This window comes from Panthera leo, chromosome E1, assembly GCF_018350215.1.
Source record: "Panthera leo isolate Ple1 chromosome E1, P.leo_Ple1_pat1.1, whole genome shotgun sequence".
In the NCBI taxonomy this organism is placed as follows: domain Eukaryota; kingdom Metazoa; phylum Chordata; class Mammalia; order Carnivora; family Felidae; genus Panthera; species Panthera leo.
This window is the reverse complement of record NC_056692.1, coordinates 54,888,148-54,914,289: the sequence shown is the minus strand read 5'-3', so window position 1 is coordinate 54,914,289 and position 26,142 is coordinate 54,888,148. Positions and strand designations below refer to the sequence as shown.

Below are 26,142 nucleotides of genomic sequence, written 5' to 3'. Positions count from 1 at the left end.
CAGCCCCCACGACGACCATCTTGCTACTGCAGCCTGCACAGGTCCCTCCCCAGATGCTAGAGCCCCCTCCCCGGCAGCTGTCTACCACCATCCACTTTCTGCATGAGGACAAGGTTTAACAACACCCCGCAGGGTGGGATCCCAGCCCACCTGAGAGCTTCCCTCTAGTTAAACACATTAAGTAGACAGTCACATCCAAAAAGGTCGAGTAGGAAGTGTGCGTGAGGTGCCATCTGCGTGATGGGGAACGGGAGTCTAGACGGGCGCGGAATGAGGGTCCACACCTGCCTGGCACTCCCACATCCGGTCCTAGGGATGGCAGTGGGGACTGGCAGCGAGGGTTTCTTCTGGAAGACCCGGTCAACAGCTGCGACACCCACGGCGGGGACGGCGGCTGGGATGTGGTTTCCTCCAGCGCTCAGGAGCACAGACTGACGGCGTCGCTCGGGAAGCACAGGGCAAAAGCGCACGGACCGCCAAACAGCAGCCCTCGAGTGGCGGCGAGCTCACGCTTTGTGGGGGGGGTGGCCCAGACAAGACACACAGCACAGGCTGGGCTAATTAAGGAACAGGTGTCCTCTGTAAATTAGTTAGAGCCAGACTCGGTGCCCGCGGGGGCCGGCATCCAGAGCCGGAAAGGACACCGCCGTGAGGCTGCCCGGTCTCTGGGAAGAAAGGGGGCGTGGGAGGAGAGACAGCCCCCGTGTTCCCATGGTCTAGCGGGGACAGAGTTCATCTCTGAATGCTGAACAGCCAAGCGTGGCACCTTCTGTTTTCCCTTTCCTTTTTCAAAAAGAAGAGATAAAAAGCCAAAAGACAGCCTATCCTCTTGGGTCTTCTCATCTAGCCCATATGACATTATGAATTAGCTGGCTCCTGAGCAAGTGTCCAACCCCCAAATGCCATTGATCAGTTCAAACTCAGACTCTGTTCAAGGACTCTCCGAGCCCGACTCATCACAGGAGGCAGAGACACCAACTGCTGCAGACAGATGCGTTTTGTAAAAAGAAAAAATAAAGAACCATTCTCTGGTTTCTAACTAAATCTTCAAACTGGCCACTGGGAAAAAAGGTCTGAGACAGACCTGAGAGGGTGCAATGGGGGCCGCTCGGGTCTCTTCTTGGGTCGGTGAGTTTAAATATGCACCTAAGGCCCCACGGCAACCTTGCCAGTCTTGATGGACGCAAGGCAGTTCACGCTGCTAATGAAGCCCCAGCAATGTTTGGGCGTGGCTTTTCCAGTGTCCTGGTGGCACTCCAAAGGTAACACGGCTGCCTCCCTTCTGTGTCCCCCATATAGGTTAAGCACATCACTCACCTCCAGTTGTGCCAGCTCCAAACTTCCAACAACCCCTTACTCCTTCCTTACTCTGTGCTCGTGACTACTGTAATTTGGTGGCTTAAAACCACAGAAATGTATTTGTCACCATCCTGGAGGGGAAGCGGAGCATACAGCATGGGCTCCTGATCTTGTGTGGGTGGGGCTGTGGTGGGGGCACCCAGGTGAACGTCACAGACAAAATGATACCTAAAGTAAGAGGAATCAGGTAGGCAAAGGGCTGGGGAGAGTTTAGGACTATCCCTCGGGGAATCTGCCCCATCCTTCTGACCCTGTCCTCTCCCTCCTGGGCCCAGAGCCAGCTGGTGCCAGGGTCATCTCCCACACTCAGCCCCAGCCACACCTGTATCTTTCTTGTGCAATTCTCAAGGGCTTGTCATTTTGGAGATGACAAAGTCCAGTGGCCCATGATCTGGCTCCAGCCATCTTTTTCAACCTTGTCTCTGAAGACACTGCCCCCAGAACCTATTAGCCAGCAGTCCCGGGCTGCACTGCGAGTCTCTGATGTGCCCAGAGCCTCCAGCCGTCGGGCCTTTGCTCGGCAAGCTCCACTTCTGCTGGCCAAAGTTCTACTCCTGGTCCCAGTCCAAAGTCCACTCCTGCTCCCAGCTGTTGTCTTCTGCTTCCCCTCCCTGGAATCAGCCATGCCTCCTCCCCCAGGGGTCCTCTCTGGCTCCGCCAGGGTAGCAGCTGCCGCTCCTGCACATCCACGTTCCCACAGTGCTGGGCACGGTGCCCCCCACGGGAGGGCTGACCCGACTGTGCACATCCCAGAGGACCAGGCTGGCAGGAGGCGGCACATTTCCTCCAGAAATGACACCCAAGGACCAGGGAATAGAGACCCAGCCCTCGGCCTGCCAGAGGCGGGAAGGGAATCTGCTCCTTAAAACCAGTCTGAGGGACGTGGGAAAGGCTGGTGTGGGCTGCACTTGGGGATTCCCAGCACAGGACGGTGTCTCTGCTGAGACCCCGAAGCCCAGATGCTCATGCCCGCACGAGCTGGCTGGCATCCGGGAACTGAAGGCTACCCGCTACCTCAGGCCGCCACCTTCCTACTGGGAGTGGTTCGGAGCTATCTGAGCAGCCAGGCCTCAGCCACGGAATGGGAGAAAACACCCGCCACTCAAGACAGCGGGTCTTTGCCTCAGAAACCCTCGAGTCGGAGCGGCCGAGGCTGAGCCACAGTCACCACCTGACTCCGCCGTCTTGAGTTCTAACTCCACAACCCACTCACAGAGGAAAGGCTCCCCTGACACAACTCCACCTTGTTTTGCCCACAGAACGAGCCCAGGGCTGGCTGCAGGTCATGTCCTTTGCCAAGTGTATGGGACGGGGAGGCAGGAGTGGGTGCGTCGGTGCAGGAGAACAAAAGCACGGCAGCCTGATTGCCATCTCCCCGGGCCCAAATCCTCTGCAGGGTTAGCTGGTCAGGGAAACCACGTGGATGCTGGAAGCTGCTGCTGGTTCCACTCAAAAGCCCGTTCCTGCATCTGGTTGCCGTGTTCTGTCCCATCAACCGCTGCCTCACGTCCGCACTGCCCTGTGAGACGTCACTCCCTGATGCCACAGGTTTGTGTCACTTTGCAAAGTGTGCTCGCACGTGGGGGTGCCTGGGTGGCTCAGTCGGTTAAGCTTCAGACTTCGGCTCAGGTCATGATCTCGCGGTTCGTGAGTTCGAGCTCCATGTTGGGCTCTCTTCTGTCAGTGCAGAGCCTGCTTCTGATCCTCTGTTCCTCTCTCTCTCTCTCCACCCCCTCCCCTGCTTGCGTTCTCTCTCTCTCTCTCTCAAAAATAAACATTAAAAAAACAACAGCAAAAAACAAAGTGCTCACACATGCGGTCTCGTGTCCTGTTCCCGGCCATCTGTGAGGTCACCAGGCAGGTGACGATGCCTCATTTTAGCGATGAGGGGGCTGAGGGACCAGGGAGGTGTGCAGACAGTACGAAAGCGGCGGGGGTGGGGGGGGGTGAGGAGCGGAAGTCTCCTGACCCTGTCCCCCCAACCGCTGCGATCCCTGCACGCCGCATCCTGTTGGGCTGTCTTTCCAGCACCTCCTATCCCCACATCACACTACTAAGCCTCATGCCTTTACCCTCGTGATTCCACCTGCTGGCACAGAACTCCCCTTTCTACCTTCCTCACTCCCATCACCTTCGAAGCTCTGCTGGGGGGCCAGTCTCCTCCACAAGTTCCTCCTCCCTAGGGCCCTTGCCTGGATTACCAAATGCACAGTCAGTACCACAGTACCGAATTCTGGTAGGTTCTGAGTTGCTCCTTTCTCAGGGGTTGATTTTGTGCACACACCGCCCCCACCCCCAGCAGAGTACCAGCACCATGATGGCAAGGACTGTGTCCCTGTTCGCCCCAATACCTAGGAAGGCTTGGCACACGTGAGATGCCCAGTGAGCATCTGCAGAATATGGTGAATTTGGAGGCGGCGGCGGCTGGTGGACAGGTGTTACCTTGCAGTGGAAGAAGAGGCAACCCCGGCCTTGCTGACTTGCCTCGTACCTTCCACCGGTCCCTCCTGCCACTGGCAGCATCTGAGCAGAGTGCGTGGCACACGGGCAGGCAACTAACCCCCTCTGCCTGAGAGCGGTTTACGGTGTCAGGGAAAAAAAAATTCTCTTCCCCAAATAGCTGTGAAATCAACATACTCTGATTTAGGAGGAGCAAATTAAAACAGTGTTTGCTCTGAGAGTACCCACTGGTTTCAAAAGAGAAGGATATTCAGCCCTAACAAGGAGAAAAGGCCCCTCTGAGAAGAGCCTCGGGCTCTCGGCTGCCCTCCATCAGCCACACCTCCCTGGACCCCAGCAATGAAGGGGCTCGGATCCCAGGGGGCTGTGACCACTCTGTGAATCTGCCTGGCCCCTCAGAAGGGGTGACATCCGAGAAGAAACCTATGCCAGAAACCTAAAGGTCGTCGAGGAAACAACTCATTCCCTGCCCACCTCTGGGAGACTGCAGACTCAGAGTTGCCTGTCACAGATGGCTACTCACCAGTCCTTCTCTTACAAAACAAAATTAAAGCCCCACATCCTGTTTGCTGTCACTTCTTCTCCTGCTGGGAAGAGGCACGGCGGACCGCAGCTTCTGATCGGAACTTAAACTTGGGTGAACTTCAACAGCACTCCTAGTCCACTTCACTCCCCTCAAAACAGAGCAGGGGCGGGGGGTGGGGGGAGAGGGCATGCTGTTCAGGGGTGAAAGAGAAGACAGGAGAGAACAAGGTGCTTAAGCGACAGCCACCACACAGAACAAATGTCCTAAGAACCTCTGAGCAAGTCCACGGGACAAAGATGGATGCACCAATTACCTCCTGTGACAAGGGGTGGGGAGGAAACCTGGCAGAGAAGCAGACAGCTGACTGTCGATCCGGCCGGAGGCTCTGTCCCCCGACCTAGACATAAGCAAAGGGGCAGCATCCCGAGGGGACGAAGGCCAAATGGTCAAGGAAGCCAGCAGTTCCAGCGAAGCATGAAGGTGATGCTTCTGCAGTGTTCTCTGGCTCCTGGGGCCAAGGGGTAGCGTGGAGCTGAGGGAGGTGGGGCAACCTGGCTGGTGCTCCTACAAACACGGACGAGGTGGCGGCCGGGAGACCTGCTAGATGGGCCAGCTCCCCGAGTGCCTGCAGGGTTATTTAGTTCCTTTAAAAGTGAGGGCCAACAATAGCCAAATTATGGAAAGAGCCTAAATGTCCATCAACTGATGAACGGATAAAGAAGACGTGGTTTATATATACAATGGAATGCTACTTGGCAGTGAGAAAGAATGAAATCTGGCCACTTGCAGCAACGTGGATGGAACTGGAGGGTATTACGCTGAGTGACATAAGTCAGGCAGAGAAAGACAGTTACCATATGTTTTCAATCATATGTGGATCCTGAGAAAGAAACTTAATAGAGAACCATGGGGGAGGGGAAGGGGGAAAAAGTTAGAGAGGGAGGGAGGCAAACCATAAGAGACTTAAATACTGAGAACAAACTGAGGGTTAATGGGGGGTGGGGGAGAGGGGAAAGTGGGTGATGGGTATTGAGGAGGGCACCTGTTGGGATGAGCACTGGGTGTTCTATGGAAACCAATCTGACAATAAATTATATTTAGTATAAAAAAATGAGGTCTTTGGGGCTCATCTGCTTGTGGCTCCCACAGGGCAGTGAGATAGAGTTTCCACGAGGATTCAGGCATCAGCAGCTTCCTCTGTCCTTCACCCATCAGCTCCCGGAGTTTGTTTCATTCATTTATTTAGAGAGGAGGAGGGATAGAGAGGGACGGAGAGAGGATGAGTGGGGGAGGGGCAGAGAGCGAGGTGGGGGGAGAGAGAATCCCAAGCAGGCTCTGCACTGTCAGTGTGGAGCCTGATGCGGGGCTCAAACCCATGAACTGTGAGATCATGACCTGAGCCAAACCCAAGAGTCAGAGGCTCAACCGACTGAGCCACCCAGGGACCCCAAGCTCCCAGAGTTTCAACATAAAAGACTAGCTGATCCATCTGGAGCCTTTTGGGTCTGGCATTTGGGGTAGGTGGGTGGGGGCTTGATTTCTCTGTTAGTGTAGCAGGAGTGACAAGTAACAAGTCTTGAAGGGGAATGGTGACATACTGCCTGGTCTGCCCTCAACACGCAGGGCTGACCAGGGGCGTGGTATTGGCATGAGCAGGGCTCAGGACTGCTGGCTCAGGCAAAGGCAGGGCCACGCTGGGGGCACAGCGGAGCTCTGGACTGATCCCGGAGGCTATCTCTAATGATAAAAGAAATGAACGCCCAGCTTACAGGGCCGTCTTCGTTCCAGGGCGCTAGGGGTTAAGAGTTAATTGGGGTTAATGAGAACACAGCATGAACCCATCCCTAAACGGGAAGTGAACTTTCCAGGCGTCCTTGAAGTGCATGAAGAAATGTTCAAGGATTCTATTTTTATTTCTCAAGTGGCTGTGAACATTTTGGTTTGGGAGTTTTTATTTTCTCAACTTGAATGACAATGTCTGGAGATTTATCCGCAAAAAGGAGGGGAGCCTGGAGTCAGCGAGGGACCGCCGGGGGGGACCACAGGTTTCAGGGCCACGTGCGCAGGGCAGGTGTTTGCATCCTGACACTCCCTGGCTAACCTTGAGACCCTGGAGCGTTAATGAATTTCTCAAAGCACATCACGTGTGCACAGGTGTTCAACAAACATCAGCACTGGCCATCTGACCCCAAGAGTATCGGCACCCGACCGTGTTATTGCACCCACGCTTATCAGTCCACCAGACACCCCAGGTGGGGGACTGCAAACAGAGCCCAAGTGAGGACCTCCAGCCAAAGAACATCAGGTCACTACTATTCCTAATGGACTTCCATCACCTGTGCCCGAGTTTAGTAATGGTCCAAATCCTCTGTGGGGGACTTCAAGTTCTTCCGAACCAGACAGAAAGGATCAGCCATCACACAGAGGACGGAGAGCGCCTGACAACAGGCAGAGGCCCCGGTGGTCAAGCCCAGGGAACCATTATCACAGCTCACTTGCCAAAACCCTGCGATGAGATGCACCATCTAGAGGAGGGCGTCTGGGTTCTACAGAAGGATCGGTGTTTTCACGTGAAACTCCCGAGCGGCCACTTTCCGAAGGCCCAGCTCCGTGAGGGGCTGGCCCAGAGCAGCACCTGTGGAGCCTCGCTGTGGGAGAGGGCTCTGCCAGGACAGGCTGCTGCATTTCAGACACCAGCCCAACCACAATGGGGATGCGGCCAACCTTCGCCCAACCATTACTCGGTGGAGAACGAGTCATGGAGCCAGCTGGAGGCCGGATGCCTCTTTCAGGACACCTGGCCACCCACAGCACAGATGCGCGTCGGCCCAACGCCCCCCCCCAGAATGTGCTGCATCTTACTGTCCCTGCGCCACCCCACCCTCCCAAGCCCTCACCTAGAAGGGATCGAGAGATTGCAGACTCAGGTAATGCCTGAAAATAAAAATGGAGAGCTGACGCCCAAGGACTCTAAAACAGTGTGTGTTCCTAGAGCACACACTCTTCTCCGGCTGTCACCTCACGACACCCTGCAGCAGAAAACCAAGTCCACTCCCATCAAACAAGTCAGCCCCACTCAGAATGAGTGAGTGTGGAGACACGCAATACCTGCAAAAGTCAAGTGTGTACTTGCTGGAAGATGCCGGGCCCCAAGCAAAGGCAATAACGGGCCCAAAGGTAGAGACTCTGCAGGGCGTCCTCACACGGCCCCTGAGCTACAGGACAGAGGCAAGTAACCAAACCGACACCGCAGCCGATCAGACCAGGATCAGGAGGAAAGCCTTGTCCCTCTGCTGGTCAACTGAGAAGAGGGGGAGACTCTGGGGCACCTTCCCCGCAGAGCAGGAGGCTGGCCAGTGAGGTCACACCTGAACAACCTTTGCTGAAATACTGGGGAAACAGGATTTGTCTCGATATGGGGGTGGGGGGTTGGGAGAGTGACTTCCAGGAGAAACCATGGATGGGGGCGCTGCTCCCAACGCTGCACACGCAGACAACTCCAGCTGTCACAAGCCCAGCATGCCCCCTCCCAGAGGCATGCTGGGGCTGGCACGGAAGAGAACAGAGGAGAAGCTCCGGACTGAGAGCTCAGGGAATGGCTTGCTGGAGGCCAGCAGGAGAGTGACAGCCACAACACAGGCTGCAAAGGACGAGCGCTCCGGGACAGGACCTTCCACGCCAGCTCCGAGGGCGGGCACACAGGGCTGTCCCCAGCACCCCTGGACCACCCCTGGCCAATACCTGAGGAGCCTGGGTGACGCTGTTCCCTGGGTTCCCAGCACCGTCAGCCTGGAGACAGCCAGGGTGCTCACAAGGCACTTCCTGCTCCGGGTTAGTCCCCAAACACACCAAGTGAAAAGCCGCCTGTGACTGACAGTTGAAAGCATTTCCATGTCCCCTGCTCCAAATCTTCGGCTTTTTTCTCAAAGCAACTGGAAATAAAGCAGATGGAGAAAAGGACCCAGATAACGTCCTTCTCTGAACCCTCTGCTCTAAACAGCCTCTGCCCTGCTTCGATGAAATAGAAATTCTTAGTTAGGGACCTGAGGTTTGTAACCTGCGTTTATGCTTTTCCTTCTGTGAGGCAAAAGAAAGAAAGAGAGGGAAAAAAAAAAACCGCATCTCCTCCTGAACCCATAGATGGCAAAAAACAAAGATCAGGAAACTCATTCCAAGTTTCAATCATCAAGCACCATGATGTCTCATTGAGGAGCCTGGCTGCTGAACTCTGTGCTAAAGACGTGTGGCTCAAAGAGCTACCAGGGAGAGAAAGGTCACGACCCATGGCAGGGCTCCCTCAGTACCAGGAGGCCTGGCTGTGCACCCCTCGGGAAACGACTCACGTGCTGTGACCGCCACTGGACGGTCATCTTTCTAGAAGGCATGCCATGGCTCTCAGGCATCTGTCTCCACCACTGCGTCGTGATCCCCTGCCCCGGCCTCTGGAATTGGGACAAGCCCCACATACCTGGTCAGGTGTCCCCTGCCTCGGCCCAAGCCCCTCGTTGGGAGATGGTCGGGAACCGGGTTTGGAGGGGACGCTGTTGTCAGGGGGAACGGCTGTGACCACGGAAAGGCCGCTCTCACACCGGAGCCTTTGGATATGTCCTGGGAGGCTGACCCGTCACCCAGAGAAGGCTTTTCCTTGAAGGCGAGAGAACTGCCACCACTGAACACATCCTGGGTGCTCACACAATAGCAGCTTCCATTGAAGACCTCTTCCTGACCCCGACACCCTGTGAATTGGTTACTGGCTCCCCTCCAGAAGACTGAGGAAAAGGGGGGCAAAACAGCTTGTCTAGACCTCACAGCAATGATCAGATCAGAACTCAGGCTGTGTGTACTCAAGGCCGGTCCCCTTTTTTAGGACACTTACTGCCTCCCCTGATTATGCCCTAGAGAAAGTCTCTCCACACCCCCCCCCCACCCCTGCAAAGCTGCCTCCTGGGTGGGGGGTGGAGAGAGGGCTGGTCCGGTCCAGTGGGGTCAGCCTGGCATGGCCACTGCTCCCCTCAGCCCCGCTGGAGGACAGGCCTGCATGCCTGTGCTGTCTCTTCCTCAGCTCAGAAGCCAGATGGTGCCTGGGGGTGGGCAGAGTTCCAAGGATTTGGTGCCAGAACTGCAACCCTTGTGGTTTGGGGGGAGGAAAGATAAATATTGTGGAAAACCCACACAGTCACTCACTTAATGATTATACGCCATCCGGGCTTATTAAGGGCAGCGTGGCTTCTCATGAGCACGTGAGAAGTGGGTCCGCACCCACCTGCCCAGGTGAGAAGATAGAGAGGTCTGACCTTGGACTGGGAGGGCTTTAAGGATAGTGATGACAAGGAGGCAGGTGGGACAGAGGGGGTGCAGGAGGAAGGCTGGGGGCTCTGCCTAGAGAAACAGACCTGCCTCTGGAGCTGGCACCGTCCCAACACTTCACTGCTTGCATTTCAGGCGCCAAAGAGGAGGTGGCAGTGATGGGTGAGCCACCCTAGACCTCCTGGCATGTGGACAGCTCCCGATTGTCCCCCTCTGCCTTCAGCCCCCAAAGACAGGGTGCCCCTAAGGCCACGCTGAGGGGTCGCTTTGTCCTGGCAGCGAGGCACAGAAGCTGACCCGTGCCTTTGGGAAAGGAGAAGCCCGCTGGATGTGGAATTTCTGGCGGGAGTGGTGGCTGCCAGCCGTGATGAGCCACGGGCATCAGTAGCCCCAAGGGCTTATGGAGGGACTGGGCCAGTGCTGTCCACGGACCCAGCAGTGGCCACGCACCTGAGTGCTCTCGCTCATTCAAATGTTCACAGAGCAACTGCCCTCTGTGAGGCCCATGCTGGCTCCAGACGTGTGGATCGAGCACAGCTCTGACCTCGAGATGCTTACAGTGAGACCCAGTACCTGAATACACACAAAAGTCCAATTATTGCCATGGCAGCGGTTTGGGGGGTGGGGAGAGTAATGGCCACATGACTTCAAAGGAGACACTGGAGTGCAGCTTCCAATGAATAAGTGCTTGTCAGACTCTGAAGCAAGGGAAAGGCACGTGATGGGCATGGAGTCATGTGAGCACCCAGCGTCTCTGGAGGACAATGGTCGGTGAGTGTGGGGCAGAGGTGAGAGAGAAGGTTCCAGAAGGAGAACGGAGCAGACCACATCACGTAAAGGAGTGTAAATGTTGCTTTGTGGAGAGGAACTTTGAACAGGCTTTAAGCTGGGAAGGGACAGCCACGTCGACCTACAACTAACATTAGGAGAATAAAACCACAGAAAAGCTCCATGGCCTTGAGGCAATCCTCATGCCTAGAGGTGGCTGGGCCAGCACTGCGGGGCTGGGGCTGAGCACTGCCTCCTGCGCCCCGGCTCCAGGCTCCCCTGAGCGCCCCAGGGAAGACTCTTCTCTTTCCTAATGGGACAAGGCTTAAAAGGGACTGTACTCATTTGAACTGTAAGTTCTGGGGGCAGAAGACAGAAGGCACAGCAGGGATATCCTGGCCAGTGGGCCACGGCACTAAATGGGTAACAGTGCCACCTGGGCCCTTCTGGTGAGCCTCTCGGGAGCCAGCGTGAGTGAGCAGATGCCAAGATGTTAACTTCTCCTTCACTGCAGGCTTGGTTTACCGGTTCTCACTTTTTAGCCACTTGAAATCTCTCCACGGAGATTCAAGACCTGCTCTGGGTCTCGGTATGTTTATGCTGGATGTCAGGGAAGGGGAGATGACGGGTTCACGGCACTACTTCCCCCAGGGCTGTGCTCTGCCTCACGCGTGAGAAAGCTGGAGGAACGTGTCTGGCTTGGCCACGTGACCCAGGGCCTGGAAAGAGCTGTCAGGGCCAGGCTGGGGGCCAACTGGTCCTAAGAGCAAGAGGACTCGAGGGGAACAGGTGGACTCTGTGGCAAGTGACAGAGATGGGAGTCTCTCTCTTTTTGGAGGAAAGCACCCACACCCCCAACCACCTGATTCTGTTGGGAGTTAAGCTGACTTTCACTGGCTGGTACACGCACCTCGTGGACGTTAGAGCTGAGCTAACGCAGAGCTGTTAGCGCCTCTAGTAACGAGCTGGAACCCGACTGCTTTGGGTGTCCCTGTCCTGAGGACACGAGGAGGCTGAGCCATTGCCCTCTGCCACCTCAACTGCCTGGCGTTCGTGTGGCACTCCACGAGAGGCGCCAGGTGACGGCTGCGGGTGCTCCTGGCGCCTTCCCTTCCCCGTTCCACTCTTCCCACTTGTCTCTGTGTGGGAAGAGCGGATGGCGGTGGGAATGCTCCGTGCTGGAGCTGGAGGGGAGGGAGGGAAGGAAGTCAGGTGCCCTGAACATGGGAGCCCTGCAGAGAGGAGCACAGGCCAAGCTGGCTCCACCCCTTCTCTGCTGACGTCAGACCTCGAAATAGACAGATTAGGGGGCAGGATTCTTTGCCGATACTGAGTAACCTTGGAGGTGGGGAAGGAGGGGAGACAGGGCATCAAGCTGGCTAACAAGCTCTGTCCAATTGGGTATAAGAAATCACACTAACATCTCCAGCTTCCCCCCTAGTCGATGGTCAGAGTAAAGGCCTCTCCATGGGGTTGGCATGCTATGGGCTCTAAGAGGAAGCTGAGAGCACCACCCATAGGGACCCAGGGGAATCTGCTGGCCCCGGGATCAACAAAGAAGCCACTAGCAAAGGGATGCTGCTGGAGCCCTTTTCTCCTGGGGACACCCGGAGTCTAAAAACAGTCTGATCAGAGGGGTGATGCTGTTCCCTGTCTGCATGGAAGTGTGTGAGTCATCAACTCCAGTATGTCACTTGTGACATCAGGCTGGAGACCTGTGGACGTGTGGCCATCGTCTTTCCCTGGAAGAGGCAAGGCACATGAAGTCCCTGACCACTGCCTCCACTGCTGTAGCCTGGGCGACCAGAGCAGGCCTCTCCCCGGGACACTGGGGGCTGGCAAGACCATTTACCATTGTGACAGGTCCTCTGCCAGTAGAATTTCTCAAAGGGGAGAATGCACAGACTTGTCTGCAGAACTGGTTGAAAATGCAGATTCCTGGGCCCTGTAGCCTTAGATCTGCTACATTCGGCCTGGGGCAGGACCCAGGAATGTGTATTTTTAATAAGTACCTGAAGCTGGTTCCTGGAACCAAACTTTGAGACAGAGTTCAGGCTCATGCTCCTGACCTGGGGGAAGGCACAGAGCTGGACGGTGTTCCTAGGGGCTCACGGGTGGAGCAAAGCCTCCCTACAGTGGTGAGGGGTGCACATCACAGACTGGCAGGGGCCTTTCAGTCCCCGTCGGCATCCAGCACTTGGCCAGGCAGCGTCTTGCCTCCTCTTGTCAAGGTTTTCAGAGAACGTCTCAATCGGTAGCTAGATGAGGTTCTTCCTGTAGCCAAACTTACTGTGCCCTGCTGCGCTCTGTGACCCTTCCTTCCAGATTCACACTCACCACGAAGCATCTGCTCAGCAACACGCTCGTCGGCACCTCCCTTTGCACTTGAAGGCTTATTAAAATGTACCTGGTCTGCTCTCAGCCAACCCATGAGACAGCCAGGGCTCATGCTAATTAATCAGATGTCATCATTAATATGCACCCTAATTGTTCAGCTCCCCTGATGCCCATCATGCCCGGGCCATAGGCATCTCTCTGCTGGCTGCAAGCCCTCTGGGCTTCCTTGGCTCCTGCTTTTCTCTGCTGGGCTGCCCTACGGTCTGGAGAACGTGTCCACAGATACTTTTATTCTCGGCAGCTTGCGCGGCTAGCGCTGCTGGCTGGGATGCCGGCAACACAGAGGAGCGCGGTTATTACTTTAGAATGAGTGCTTTATTTAATTAAACAATTACTGGTGGGGCCCTGGGGCGCTATTTAGAAAGACACCAGATTCTGCTCACAACAGACACCCTGTAACAGAGAGTGAGCGTCACTCAGGGAGCAGGCACAGACCCACGAACCTCAGCAGGGCTGTCCCGAGTACCAGGGTTCTCTGTGCAACAAAGGCATCGGAGAGACACAGACACAGGACGGGAGGTGGAGATAGTTTGGCACGTATAGTTTCCAGTTTAGTTAGCACAAAATATTCAAGAACATTCCATCTTCCTCTGAAACCACTGGCGGGCTGCTGGGTTCTAGATGGCAGTTTTTTCCCTGTACTTCTGGGGGAAATGGGATGGAAAGGGGGCAGGAGGGGAGTGGGAGGTATGAAATCAACCAGGACGTTTCCTCAGAGAATGCAAAGTCACTTTTAGTTCTTTGTCCAGAAAGGGAAGCAGAGGGGATGTGGAGCACGGAGGCGGCCTGGGCTGCAGTGTTTGGGGTCAGTCCGGAGCAGCTTGAGGGGAACGGATTAAAACACATGCAGGGGTCAGTGACAGGGTCAGCCCAGGACGCCTGCGGAGCGAGGAACCAGGTGTCCATTCTTGCTCATGCTACTCACAGAGAAGGTGCGCTCAAGCCCAAGCTCAGGCTGCCTGGGATCAGCGTGGAGTGTGGATAAAATGGTCCTGAAAAAGCACAGTGCAGAAGGTCCCCAGCGGGGATGAACACTCCCCATGGAGACCTATTTGGAAGTTTCCCAACCAAATTGGCCTGTGCAGGAGTGCAGGCTGTGGGTATACACTTATAAGCCCTGCGAAGCTTCCCAGCCTGTGTGTGTGTGTGTGTGTGTGTGTGTGTGTGTGCGTGCGCACAGCCCCAGCTCTCTCGTAGGTGGACTGCTCACGTCCACCCCAACCCCACGTCTGCCTGCTTCCACAAGCACCGGGCTTTGGATTGCTGCACCTTTGCACGTTACCACATGGATACTCCCTTTACAAGAGACAGGCTTCTAAAAGTTCTATTTATAAATACTTAGTTTTCACAGAATGACATTTTACACACACTAGGAAAACCAAGTACTCAAGAGAAACCTGCAGCGAGTCCTTCTGTACAATAAGGGAGCACTTTGTAATAAATAATACCCCCCCCCCCAGTTTATTTTGGACTTTTGGATAGTGGGGTTTCTTAGGAGCTGAGTATGCGAGGGTGGGGTGGCCAGGTTATGGCACACAGGATGACTCCCCCCCCCCCACCCCATCCCAAAGCACCTCCCTGGTTGAACTGAGGATGGGGCAGGGTAGAAGGACAAGAATCCAGGCAAGTCAGTCTGACATCTGCCCATGTGCCCAGGAGTCAAAGCAGCTTGCTCTGGGCAAGCAGTGTTTGTAAGCACGTACTTGTGACTTCCCAGACAACAGATACAGGGGTAGAGACCTGGGACGCCCTAACAGGGGCAGAAAGACACGCAAACTGCCACTGTGACCAGGGGGGTCTGGGCAGTTCACCTGGCTCAGGAGCTAGGATGCAAGTTCCCTTCACCCAAGAGGACAGAGAACACAGGACCCCTACCGATGGCAACGAGCAGCCTCTGAGGCTTGGGGAAGGGATGGTGGGGACCGTCCAGGAGTAGCTAGTCCCACCATCTTGTGATCCAAACCCCATCACCTGGCATTTTTACTGGGAGTGCAGAGGAAGCAGTGCTGGGCATTAGGTGTCATCCCCTGACCCGGATGTCAGGTGCTGGCTGTGGCAGAGGCGGGACGTGGGGGTGATGGATGGTTGGCTTAAAGCCAGCCGACAAAACCCACGTCCCTGAGAGCACATTAAAGACAAAAACAACAATCCTCTCACTGAGCTGGGGGAGGAAGCTTGGGCCAAACACCCAAACGTGCTGGGGGTGGGGTAGGGGACAGCGATCACCATGGTCTGGAGCCATGTTGGGCAGCGGCTGGGCAGGCACTGGGGATGGGCCGGAGGCTGCACCCAGGCAGCAGTGGCCGTGGGTGACAGGTGGGGTGCTGGGGGGCTCACGGGGTCCCTTGGCAGGAGTTTGAGAGACCCAGTGCTGGGTTGAGTGACAGCACAATCTGAATCTCATTTAGAAAGGGCTAGACTAGGGGGATGGAAAACACCAAAAAACAAGAGGCCATTCCCGGGATGAGATATAGAGACAGCTCCCTAGAAAAAAAGAGAGAGAGAGAAAGAAAAAGACAGGCCTGTCCCTGTGTTATTGATTTCCTTGAAAAAGAGAGACAAGCTAATCCTTTAAAGTCAGTCACTTCAACGTGAGCACCAGTGCTCGTGTGAAGTCAGAATTCCCTCAACATTAGAGCCCCGGCTCCCATCTGGACTGTGGGCACACACATTCTTGGGGCGTAGGGCAGAAATCCACTCATTCTTCCTTGAGCCCCAGCATCACGGGTTGAAAGCAGAGGCCCAGCATGTGGGGGAGACCGTGCCCTCAGGCAGGAGTCCGCCCAGAGGCTCAAGTGGACACTCCACAGCTGGCAGAAGACGCTGCAGACCAGCACCAAGCCGAGCTCCCAGAGCGCGGTCAGGCCCGGGTCACCAGGGCTACCCCACTCACTGCACCTGCAGGGGGTGCCCAGTAAGACTGGCAGCTTCCCACGAGTGAGTGGGGAGAAAGTGTGAGAGGCCAAGCAAATGGACCTTTCTGAGCCTCCGGACTGAGTGAAGAGGAAAGGAGCACACTGAAGGGAGGAAGAAAAGGGAAAAAAGGATGGGTCTCCCTGGTGGTCGCCAAACGGTCACCATCCCACCAAGGAGGCACTCTGATGTTCCAGACCCCGTAAGAACCCCACGCAGCCAGGAATCTCCTCTCAGCCTGTTACCGAGTCCCCAACTCATGTGTGTCAGACAGGAGGGCAGTGTGGCCCAGAGAAGGGAAACTGTCATCAGGCCATTTGTGGGCTTAGCACCCTGCTCTCCGCTTCCAGACACAGCCAGCCTGTGAGCCCTGCCCTAAAGACAGCTCATCTGCCCTGTCAGTTCCCGCCAGCCCTCGGGCACCACCCTTCCTAGCTGACTGCTGAATTCCATCCCACATTCCTGATGGTGGCAAATCCAGGGGCAGCACCCATACCTCATCCGACTGGGACTGTGCTCTGGGGCGCATGGAGGTGCCTCTGGAGGGGTGCGGCAGTGTTCCCGAGAGTCCCCACGTCCTGTTGAGTCACTGCTGCTGTGAAACCTTGCTAGCCCACACTCACTTTCTTCCTCGCTGGTCCTGAAGGCCTCTAGGCCACCTCCTGCCCCAGAATTGGTAAGAATACATATTCAAGTGATGGCAGAGGTGACCCACTTACTAGCAGATGCCACAGCCCCAGGGCACAGTGGCTGATGCTGAAAGAACACAGAAAGAGGCTGTGGCAGGGACAGGAGTCGTCCTTGGGAAGACGCGTCCAATTCCAGAGCTCCTTGAGTGTGAGAAGTCCGCTCTACTATCTAGGAGCGAGGGGCGGTAAGACAGGCAGCAAATCCATCAGGCAGACAGGCAGGGCGCACACACACGGATCACTGAACACACACCCGCCTGGACAGCGTCGCCCGCAACCCTCTGTAAACGTCAAGCTCCAAGGGCTGACAGATGGGTGCGACCTGCCCCTCCTCCCGGGCCTCATGGTGGGGCTGCGTGCAAGCCCAGCAAGCCTGTTTCCAGGGTTGGAGGATGGGGACGGGAACCCCAGGAGCCAGGCTCCTGTCCCTGCCTCGGGCCTGTGGCCCAGTGGAAGTCACTGTCCCCACATGTCAGTTTTCTCTGCTGTAAAGTGGGATGATGCCTCACTGTGCGGCTGGGAGGGCCACATCAGAAAGTAAGTGGTGACACGGTACACACACACACCAACGCCGTGGGAGGAAGGGCCGGCTGAGGCCTGGCACTGCCAGCAGGCACCTCACTCCCCTCGCCACCTCCTCACAAAGAGGACATTTACCCCTTGAGTGGTACTGTTTTAGGAAGAGACCACTGGGTTTTAAAAAAGGGACTGTTGGGAGTATGGAGGTCCCTCAAAAAATTAAAAATAGAACTACCCTATGACCCAGCGGTTGCACTGTTAGGTATTTATCCAAAGGATACAGGTGTGCTGACTTGAAGGGACACATGCACCCCCATGTTTATAGCAGCGCTATGGACAACAGCCAACATACGGAAAGAGCACAAATGTCCACCTACTGATGAATGGATAAAGATGTGATATGTGTATATATAATGGAATATTACTTGGTGATCACAAAGAATGAGATCTTGCCGTTTGCAACAATGCGGATGGAACTAGAATGTATCACACTAAGCAAAATCAGTCAGGCAGAGAAAGACAAGTATCACAGGATCTCACTCATATGTGGAATTTAAGAAACAGAACGGATGAGCATAGGGGAAGAGAAGGAAAAATAAGATAAAAACAGGGAGGGGGACAAACCAAAAGAGACTCTTAAATACAGAGGACAAACTGAGGGTTGCTGGCCGGGTGTTGGGTGGGGGGGATGGGCTAAACAGGTGATGGGCATTAAGGAGGACACTTGTTTGGATGAGCACTGGGTATGATATGTAAGTGATGAATCACTAAATTCTATTCCTGGGGTCATTATTACACTGTATGTTAACTAACTTGGATTTAAATTAAAAAAAAAATAACTTAAAAAATGCTATTAACAAAAATATTTAAAAAGAAAAGGGGGGACTACTGAGGCACCTGGGTGGCTCAGTCCATTGAGCGTTTGACTCTTGATTTCAGCTCAGCTCATGATCTCACAGCTTGTGAGTTAGTTGTGAGTCAGAGCTCTGTATCGGGCTCTGTGCTGACAGTGCAGAGCCTGCTTGGGATTCTCTCTCCCTCTCTCCTACTCCTCTAGGTAACCTACTCCTCTAGGAAGAGTCCGGTAGATAGAATTCCCTAAACTCCTCAGCCCCCAACACACACCCCACTTCTTCAAGGGGGTGGCCGGCAGAGGGCGGCAGGTCATCTGCCAGGCACTTGCAGGCTGCCATCTCTCTCCCGGGCCACCCATGCCCTGGAGGTGGTTGTCACAGCTCTTGTATCAAGGCAAGATGGCGAGCCAGGGTGACCTTGTCCTGTCCCAAGGCAGCCCACAAGGGGCCCCCACTTGGTACCATCAGTTTGTAGCCGAGTTTCCAGCCAGGATGAGCTCTGCTCTGCCATCTGCCCTCCCAGCTCTGCCTGGCCGGTGCCTGCTGGGCTGCCGGTCACCCAGCAGCATCTGTCTACCTGTAAGAGGCAGCGGCTGCTCCTGCGAAACGTGAGGAGCTTTCAGCACTCGGGGAGTCCCACCTTGGCCCTAGGGCTTCCCTGACGCTCTAGAGGCGGTGGCAATGACAGGGCCAGGCCCTGGGCGAGGGGTGGGAGTGACAGGCTGGAAGCACCGCAGGGACGAGGAAGTGAAACGAGCACTTGGCAGTGGCCTGGACTCCAGGGGACAGCAGCATACGTCCTGCCTCCCTGACACTCAGGACGGTTGGATTCCTGGACGGAACTGATTTACACACAATCCTACCACTTCACCACTGGTCCCTGGCTCCCCACTGCACAGGAGAGAATGAAATGCTCAATTCTGACTTTGTTTCCTAGTGAAACCGGAGAAACTCTGCAGAAAGGATCCCAAGATACTCCTCAGCCTGGAGGCCAGGTTACTGGTTTGAAAGAGTTGGAGCACCCAACACTTTCCTACTGATCCTTCAAAGGGGCAGGGGAGGTGGGCGGGGGTGGGGTTCTAAGAATCCAAGCAGTTGACAGCAGGTCCTGATGTTAATTCTCACAGGCCCTTGCAATGGCCCAGGTCACTCACTGCTGGCTCCAGCTGCAGTGGCTTGTGGGGACGCCCCTGGAAAGCACATATGACTCACGGGACCCCTGACTCCCAGCACCCCGTTCTGTGACTACTTCAGAGAAGGAGAGAGAGAGAGACTGACTCATATCAGCTGCACTGGCAATCACAGGATGTGGACGGAGGTCGCAGGGTGCAGGAGGGGAGGAGGAATTTTCCATTTGTTAAAGTCAAGGGCTTTGGGAGGCGACTGGTGGCCGCCGGTGGAGAAAGCTCCCTTCTTATCGTGATGCCATACACAGGCTGGCCTCTGGGCATAGTTAATATCCCAAATATTCTCATTCTGTGTGTGCATTTCAGTAGCATTCCTAGGAAGACACAGACGAGATCATTTCCAAAGGACTTTCTGAAAATTAAGTCACAAAATAAAAGCCTGTATCCTTATTTCCCAGGATGGACCATCCCAGAATAGCAACGAAGAGATGGTTCTTATGAGGCCCTTCGAAACATGCCGGCCGGGTAGGTGCCTCGTCGCCCTGAGACAAGGTGACTGTGCATGGGGTGGGGGTGCTTTAAAGCTGCCTGATGCTTTGCCCCATCTTTTGGTGAAATCTGTCTGGCTGCTGCCAAAATCAGAAACCGCTGGTAGAAAGAGGCCTAACGGGAGTCTCTAGAAGGGATGAACAATCTCCTGAACGTGAATGACTGAGGGGCAGGGAGGGGGGAGTACAACCCTCCTCCCTAATGATCTAAAGAGGCCACATGACGATGGAATGAAGACACAGGGATGAGCCCTGTGGGTCAGACTGGGAGTGGGGGTGGGGCGTGGGGGGTGGGGGAAATGCCCCTGTCACCTGCAGCAGAGCTCAGGACCAAGGAAGGAAACCCCTTCCAGCATACTGAGGGTGGGAGGCCCGCAGGTGGATGCACAGCAGCCAGCATTGAAGGTTGGGATGTGCGTTCTTCAGAGCTACCCGCAAAGTTGTAAAATGACATCTGAGACAATGCGGAGTCCTGTCTGCCCTGAATTTCTCGACACCAGGCGGAAGAGTACATGTGAACTGAATACCTTCTGAGAAAACCCAGGCCCCCGGCGGTGGACTGGGAGGTGGGGGGTGGGGGTGGGGGCAACAACCGAGAGAGAACGGGCTCTGCTTCTGCTCACCCTCCCCTTCCAATCTCTGTAGCTTTGGCAGGCCCGGTGGCAATCAGCCCTATGAGTTATAAGTGCAATATCTGAAATTTGAAGGCGGTAATTAATGCCTGTCTGCTTTCCTGAACGGCTCCTTCTGTTCGGTCAGGGAGCTATTGAGATTCAAGGAGGGAGGCTCCCGTCATGTGGAAGGTTTACAGGAATAAGTGAAGGAACAATTTAATAAGGCAATAATAACGCTTCTAAATAATTTACCAGACAAATGGCAGCAGCCAATATTCCCAGTACTCTGTATCTGTGTTGCTGGTGAGGGGACGTGCCAGGTAGATTCAGCACAAAGTCTAACAGTCTCTCGTGGAAAGACCCACCTGAGGTCTGGTGCCTCTGCCCTGGATATGCTCCTGTGTCTGTGTTGAGCCTCTTGGACCCTTTCCCCCACCTCCTCCTTCAGCCAGTTAGGATCTAGAGATCTAGAGCCTTACATTTAACTAACACTTTGGCTAATTTAATCAATGATGGTCTGTTTAAATGCTAAGAGGCTAACAGGCCTCAGCTGGGCTGCCCTCCCAGCGGCCCCCCCTCCCCCAGACTGGGGAAGCAGGGAATAGTGCCAGGGAATGAACCTGCTACCAAATCCCCACCAGACCTGTGGTGGGGTGGCAGGAGTGGGGGGGTGGATCTGAGATATGATTCTAGCCACAGGTGAATGAGGGAGAGAAACACCAGACCATTCGACTGCTCCAGCAACACAGAAGTGGAAAACAAATCTCTCCCGTGGCCTGGGCCACAGGACTCCTTCGGCAGGTCCACGGGGCAGGACTGGGAAGGCAAAACCACCCTTCGGTGTCCCTGGGTTAACAAACTCCAAACCAGGTGACACAGCTGGCAGGTCCTACACAAGCCTTTGCCAGGACAGATAACAAGGAGGCCAACTCCCCGAAAGGCTCAGCTCTCTCCTGAACCCTGCCTCCCGGCCCCATAGCAGCCAAGTGGCCACGTGTCAAACTGTGTGTCACCTCACACACCTAAATATGTGTCAGGGTTGAGGAGGACCAAGAGGAGGCAGAGAATATTAATGGATGCCGCAAAAGGGAAAGGGAAGCATTTCTGAGTCCCGCCCACAAAGCAGGCAGAGATAAATAACTGCCTCTGGTTTCGTATCTTATTCCCCAAGACCCGTGTGGCGTGGTTTTCGGCTCCAACTCTCCCCGCCCCAATGGCACAGAGCAACCGAGAACAGCCTGGAGATTCATCTTCTTCCCTTGTCTGCAGGGAGGAGGGAAGACAGGGAGAGAGCTGGGCTGATCCTTCCCTCTCTGGAGAGCCTGTGTGCGGTCAGGGCCAGCCGTGAGATGGCTCAGTCCTGCGTGCCCAGTCAGGAAGCCCGGCACCTACCATATGCTCCGGGGCTGGCCAGGAGTAAGGTCAAAACGCGGCAAGTCTCTGGAAAATTAGTTCTGACACTCTTGAAGAGCTGTGCTCAGGATGCCCCTCAAACCCCGAGCGAAATTTACAAGAGTTCAGGGCCAGGAGCTGGCAACGACCCGAATGCCAGCTGCAAGTCACGCGCGACTGAGGCCTGGTCACCGGGACACACAGGCTACGTTCTCAGTAACGTGGTCAGTTTTGTGCCCAGGGCCGTGGCCCCAGTAACCAGCCAGAGCGTGGAGCTGTGCCGACCCTCCTCTCTGGTTCAAATGCCCCCAGCCACCCAGGCTGGGCAGAGGCGAGGCCACTCACCAGGTAGATGCGGTAGGCGTCCACGCGGCGCAGGGGCCCCCAGCACGGGTCCGTGTCGTTGTGCTTGGTGTCGGCCTCCACACCACAGGACTCGTTGCCAGTGGCACTGCTGATAAAGAGAAGAGTGGCTCAGTGTGCCCCCCGCTCAGCTGGAAGCAGACAGGACGCAACGTTACTAATTATGAGCCACCGCTGAGCCTCTGCTCCCACCGCCACTGCTTCAGGGCCAGACAGCCTGACTCTCCACGAATCACGCCCTCCTCCTAGGGCAGGTGCCACTGTTCCCAGAGAGCCATGTCCTGGCAGCTCAGGAGCCCCTGGTGGGAATCCTAGTCATTTTCCCAATGGGGCAGGGAGGGGGACAATGATGAGGGGCACGTTTCCAAAGGACAAAGTGCACAGCCGGCTGCAGTACATGCAGAAAAGGGCCTCGGGCATCTCCGTCCTTTAGATGCTGACAGTTTGCTTGGTGTTGTGCTTCTACCAAAAGCTCTGCCCAACTGGCCGAGCCGGGCGAGGGGGACACTCACCAAGTCACCTGCATGAGGGAGAAGGGCACGGCGGCAGCATAGATGGCCAAATCCCCGTACAGATAAATGATGATGCAGAAATAGAACAAGTTGACCCCCACTGAAAGGAACAGAGTCATTGGTCAGGGAGCCACAGAGACGCCCATGTTCTTTTCTGATGGTGAAGTCTCTACCTCTTCCATAGCTTTCCTTTCTCAGGCTGTTTACTTTCTACAAAAAGAAAACAACAGCGTCCTGTGGCTTGTGCTGCCTGATTGGTTACACTGCGATGCGGCAGGAGACACAGCCAACCCGGACTTTCACCTGTGAGGCTAAATGAGGCTTGCAGCATCAGACGCTCCGAAAGCAGGCAAATGCAGGGCAGTGTGAGGTGGGGGCTGGCTGGGGAGGCTCAGAGGGGCCTTCACGCTTGGGACAAGCTGCCTGGGCAGGAGAAGGGGAGGGACCCTGAGTCAGGAGGCTGAACCCAAGTGTGCCTGGATCAGGGCCCCTTTGCAGCCAAACACAGGACTCTTCGATAGAGGCTGGTGGAAAACAAACAAACAAAAAATGGTCCAGCTTCTGAAGCTGAAATCAAGAGGGTAAAAAGCCCTTGATTTCTAAAGACCAAGTGCCTCATTCTGAGTCTGACTGTTCACCAAGCCCTGGATGGGAAGAGGTGGCTGGGGGTGCTGGTGACAGAGGGGGCAGTAGGAGGGGGCACTTAAGACAAGCTCATGGTCAAAATGTTTGCAAGGGAGGACGCTGCCTTTGGAAGCTCCCTCCACAGAGGCAAACCTTGCTCCCCTCTTCCTCTGGGTGGGGGAGGGCTGAACCAGGAACTGGGAACGGAGGCTCTAGCCCCAGTGCTACTGACCTTGCTTCCTGACCCTGGCAAGTCCCTGACTATATTCGATCCTGTACAGCGAGAACTGTACCTGTGCTAAATTCCATGTGTGATTCGAGCTTTAAAGACCAGGTGTAAAAGCTCTGAAAAAAAGCATCTGGGCTCTACAACCTCAGAGTCATGCCCCCAGACAGCCAGTCTCAAACTCCTGTTCAGACTGACTGCTCATTTTTGATGTCACTGGTCTTAAGCTGCTGGCTTCTCTGAGAACAGAAAAAAAAAAATGAAGTGACAGTTCCCTTCTAATCCTGGTGGCTCTGAAGAGCCTCTGGGGTCCCCAAGGGGAAAGCCAGGGACATGTTCCTCCTGGGCTATTTGAGGTCAGCTCTGCTCCTAGGAGTCTGGGGGAAAAAGACTAGGAAAATACGGTTCTTGCAAGAACTCTGGAGGGCCTCAGACAAAGTCAATGTCCAAGCTTAGTGGCCCCTGGGGTCTGGCTGTCACTCAAACCCCACGCTCCAGGTACAGCCTGTGCCCCAGCCTGTCTTTCTGCTCTGACACCAATGTTCTCTGCAGAGAGGTGGTGCCCCGCCCCCCCACTCACCCTCCCTCCACTCGCCTGTGGACTACGGTGCCAGCTCTGGTTATAAACTGCCATTGACCCTCCCTGATCAATAAATTTCATTACTAGACACAAAATAGGGGGATCAATGAACTTCCTGAGAGGACAGCAATGACGAGGCCTGGCACTGCTGGTCACAAGTGAGCCTGGACCCCAAGGGGGCTTGTTGTGGGGGGTGGGGGGGTCCTTCCAAAGGGGAAGAGAACTGCCCATGAATTAGGAATAGAACAGAGCAGTGGTTTTCCCCCCGGAGTGTGATTGCCTCACAATCCTCACCGGGGACATCTGCCAACATTTGAAGATGTTTTGGTTGTCACAACTGACAGGTGCTATTGGCACCTAGTGGGTGGAGGCCAAGGATGCTGCTTAACATCCCACAATGCACAGGACAGGCCCCACAACAAAGAAGGACCCAGTCTAAGTGTCAATAGTGCCGAGTGTGGGAAACGCTAAGCAGAGGAGACAGTGTCCCCTAAGTGTGAGGCTGCTCTTGTATGAAAGTGCTCCTTTTTTTTCTGTTAGATTTGGGTAAACTAGAAGTCTCGTTTGGAGGGGGAGAAAAAAACACCAAAACCACGGGTTCCCAGAATTGTTACAGAAGTCAGGGCAGACTGTAAAACATGCTCGTCGGAAAGGAAGTTTCAAAGGCGGATGTCCTCCCTCCAATGTGCGTTTTCTCTCCAAAGTTTGCATTTGCAGGGGGATTGGGTGCGGCTGCCAGGGGGAAAGGTTTATGCTCTTATCTTCGTCTAATGAGATGGGGAGAGGTAGAAATGGAGCAAAGGAAAATCACAGAGTGGGCTGGACACAACCAGTCTGATTTTCACGAATTCTGGAAGCCTCTGTGAGGCTGGTAGGGAAGCAGGAACCAGACCCTCAGGCAATCCTTGGCTGATGATCATGACATTCCAGACTGGACGGTCAAATCACACCACCAGTGATAAACCAAATGCTTAATGTCCTGAAAAGCAGTCGAGAAGACTCTGGTTTCTATAATTCCCCAGGCTCCAAGTTACTGCAGCCACACTGGAGATGGGAAAGAATCGGTGGAGATGCCACCCCTCTGTGATCAAAGGGCAGAGGATCTTCCAAAGATAAAATCCTTACAAAGACAGGATTTATTGAGATGTGTCTGACTGTCTCTGAAGGGGAAACGGACAGGTTTGGGTACTGAAAAACCATACCCTTAAACAGCACATCTTCCAAAGAACAACATTTGCCAGGGAGGTATAGAGTGTTGTCACAGAACACCCAGCGACCCAGCGTCTGAGCTGGGGTGGGGTGGGGGGATCCTTTCAGCTGTAACCAGTCCTGCTAAGGAGCAGGTAGAGTGAGGAGGGGTCACGATCAGACACAGATTCCAAGACAGTAACCTTGTGTGTGGACTCCTGGCGCCCTCTGCTGGCCACTGGTGGAGGGGGGGGGGGAGAGAGAGAGAGACAGAGAGAGAGAGAGAGAGAGACACACACACACACACACACACACACAGACAGGCACACACACACAAAGGCATGTGCATGGTGTATCCTACCACTGTCACAGGTAGCTGCCCTGTGTTGTTCTAGACTGAACAGTCCAGAAGGAAAGACAAGTCAGAAGCAATCGAGCAAGAGGCATAAAACTACCAGCCGGCTCCACTGGCTTCCTTCCTTGGAAAGCTGCTTAGGATTCCTGACCTCTATGAGCAGGAAGAGCCAAGGAGCTGCCTCTCTATTCCTAATGCTGATGAGTGGAGAGAGATTCAGGAAAACAATGAGAGCGGCTCAGGCCTCTCGGCAAGGTGGCCTTGCAAACGCACTGGGATCTGGCCGACACCGTCAGCCCCCTCCCTAGTTGTCAAGGTCTGTCGGATTGCCCTCACCCCACCTTGAGAAAGAACTCATACCTTTATTGAAGAACATGGAGGCCATCTGTCCCATCTCCACCCGGTCTGTGATTTCAAAAAGGTTCAGAGATCCACGTCTCTCTGTGGAGCCAAAAGGACAAGGAAGAGAAAGTGGTTTTCATTCAGAGAAGCTCCTAGAGGGGGCACTAAGTTCACTAAATTCTCCAGACTGAGGAAATCCTCAAGCATTTCAAATTCTCTTTATTTTTTTTAAGTTTATTTATTTTGAGAGAGAGTGAGCACAAGTGGGGTAGGAGCAGAGAGAGAGAGAGAGAGCGGGGAGAGAGAGAATCCCAAGCAGGCTCCACGCTGTCAGCACAGAGCCTGACGCGGGGCTCGAACTCACAAACCACGAGATCATGATCTGAGATGAAACCAAGAGTTGGATGCTCAACTGAGTCACCCAGGTGCCCCAGCATTTCAAATTCTTTTTTTTTTTTTTTTTAATTTTTTTTTTTTTA

At 54.8% G+C, this 26,142-nt stretch overlaps 1 protein-coding gene across 3 annotated transcripts in view; it reads right to left on the bottom strand.

Moving 5' to 3' along the window:
• Positions 1-26,142, bottom strand: part of TMEM104 (transmembrane protein 104) — a 59,088-nt gene that overhangs the window by 20,778 nt on the left and 12,168 nt on the right. For 2 of the 3 annotated variants that reach the window (XM_042915455.1, XM_042915457.1), the window contains 3 exons: positions 25,682-25,762; positions 22,349-22,448; positions 21,819-21,927 (listed from right to left, as the gene is read on the bottom strand). In XM_042915455.1, coding sequence (XP_042771389.1) covers positions 21,819-21,927; positions 22,349-22,448; positions 25,682-25,762 — 290 coding nt within the window. The remainder of the gene's footprint in view (positions 1-21,818; positions 21,928-22,348; positions 22,449-25,681; positions 25,763-26,142) is intronic. The other variant, XM_042915456.1, reaches the window with a different exon arrangement.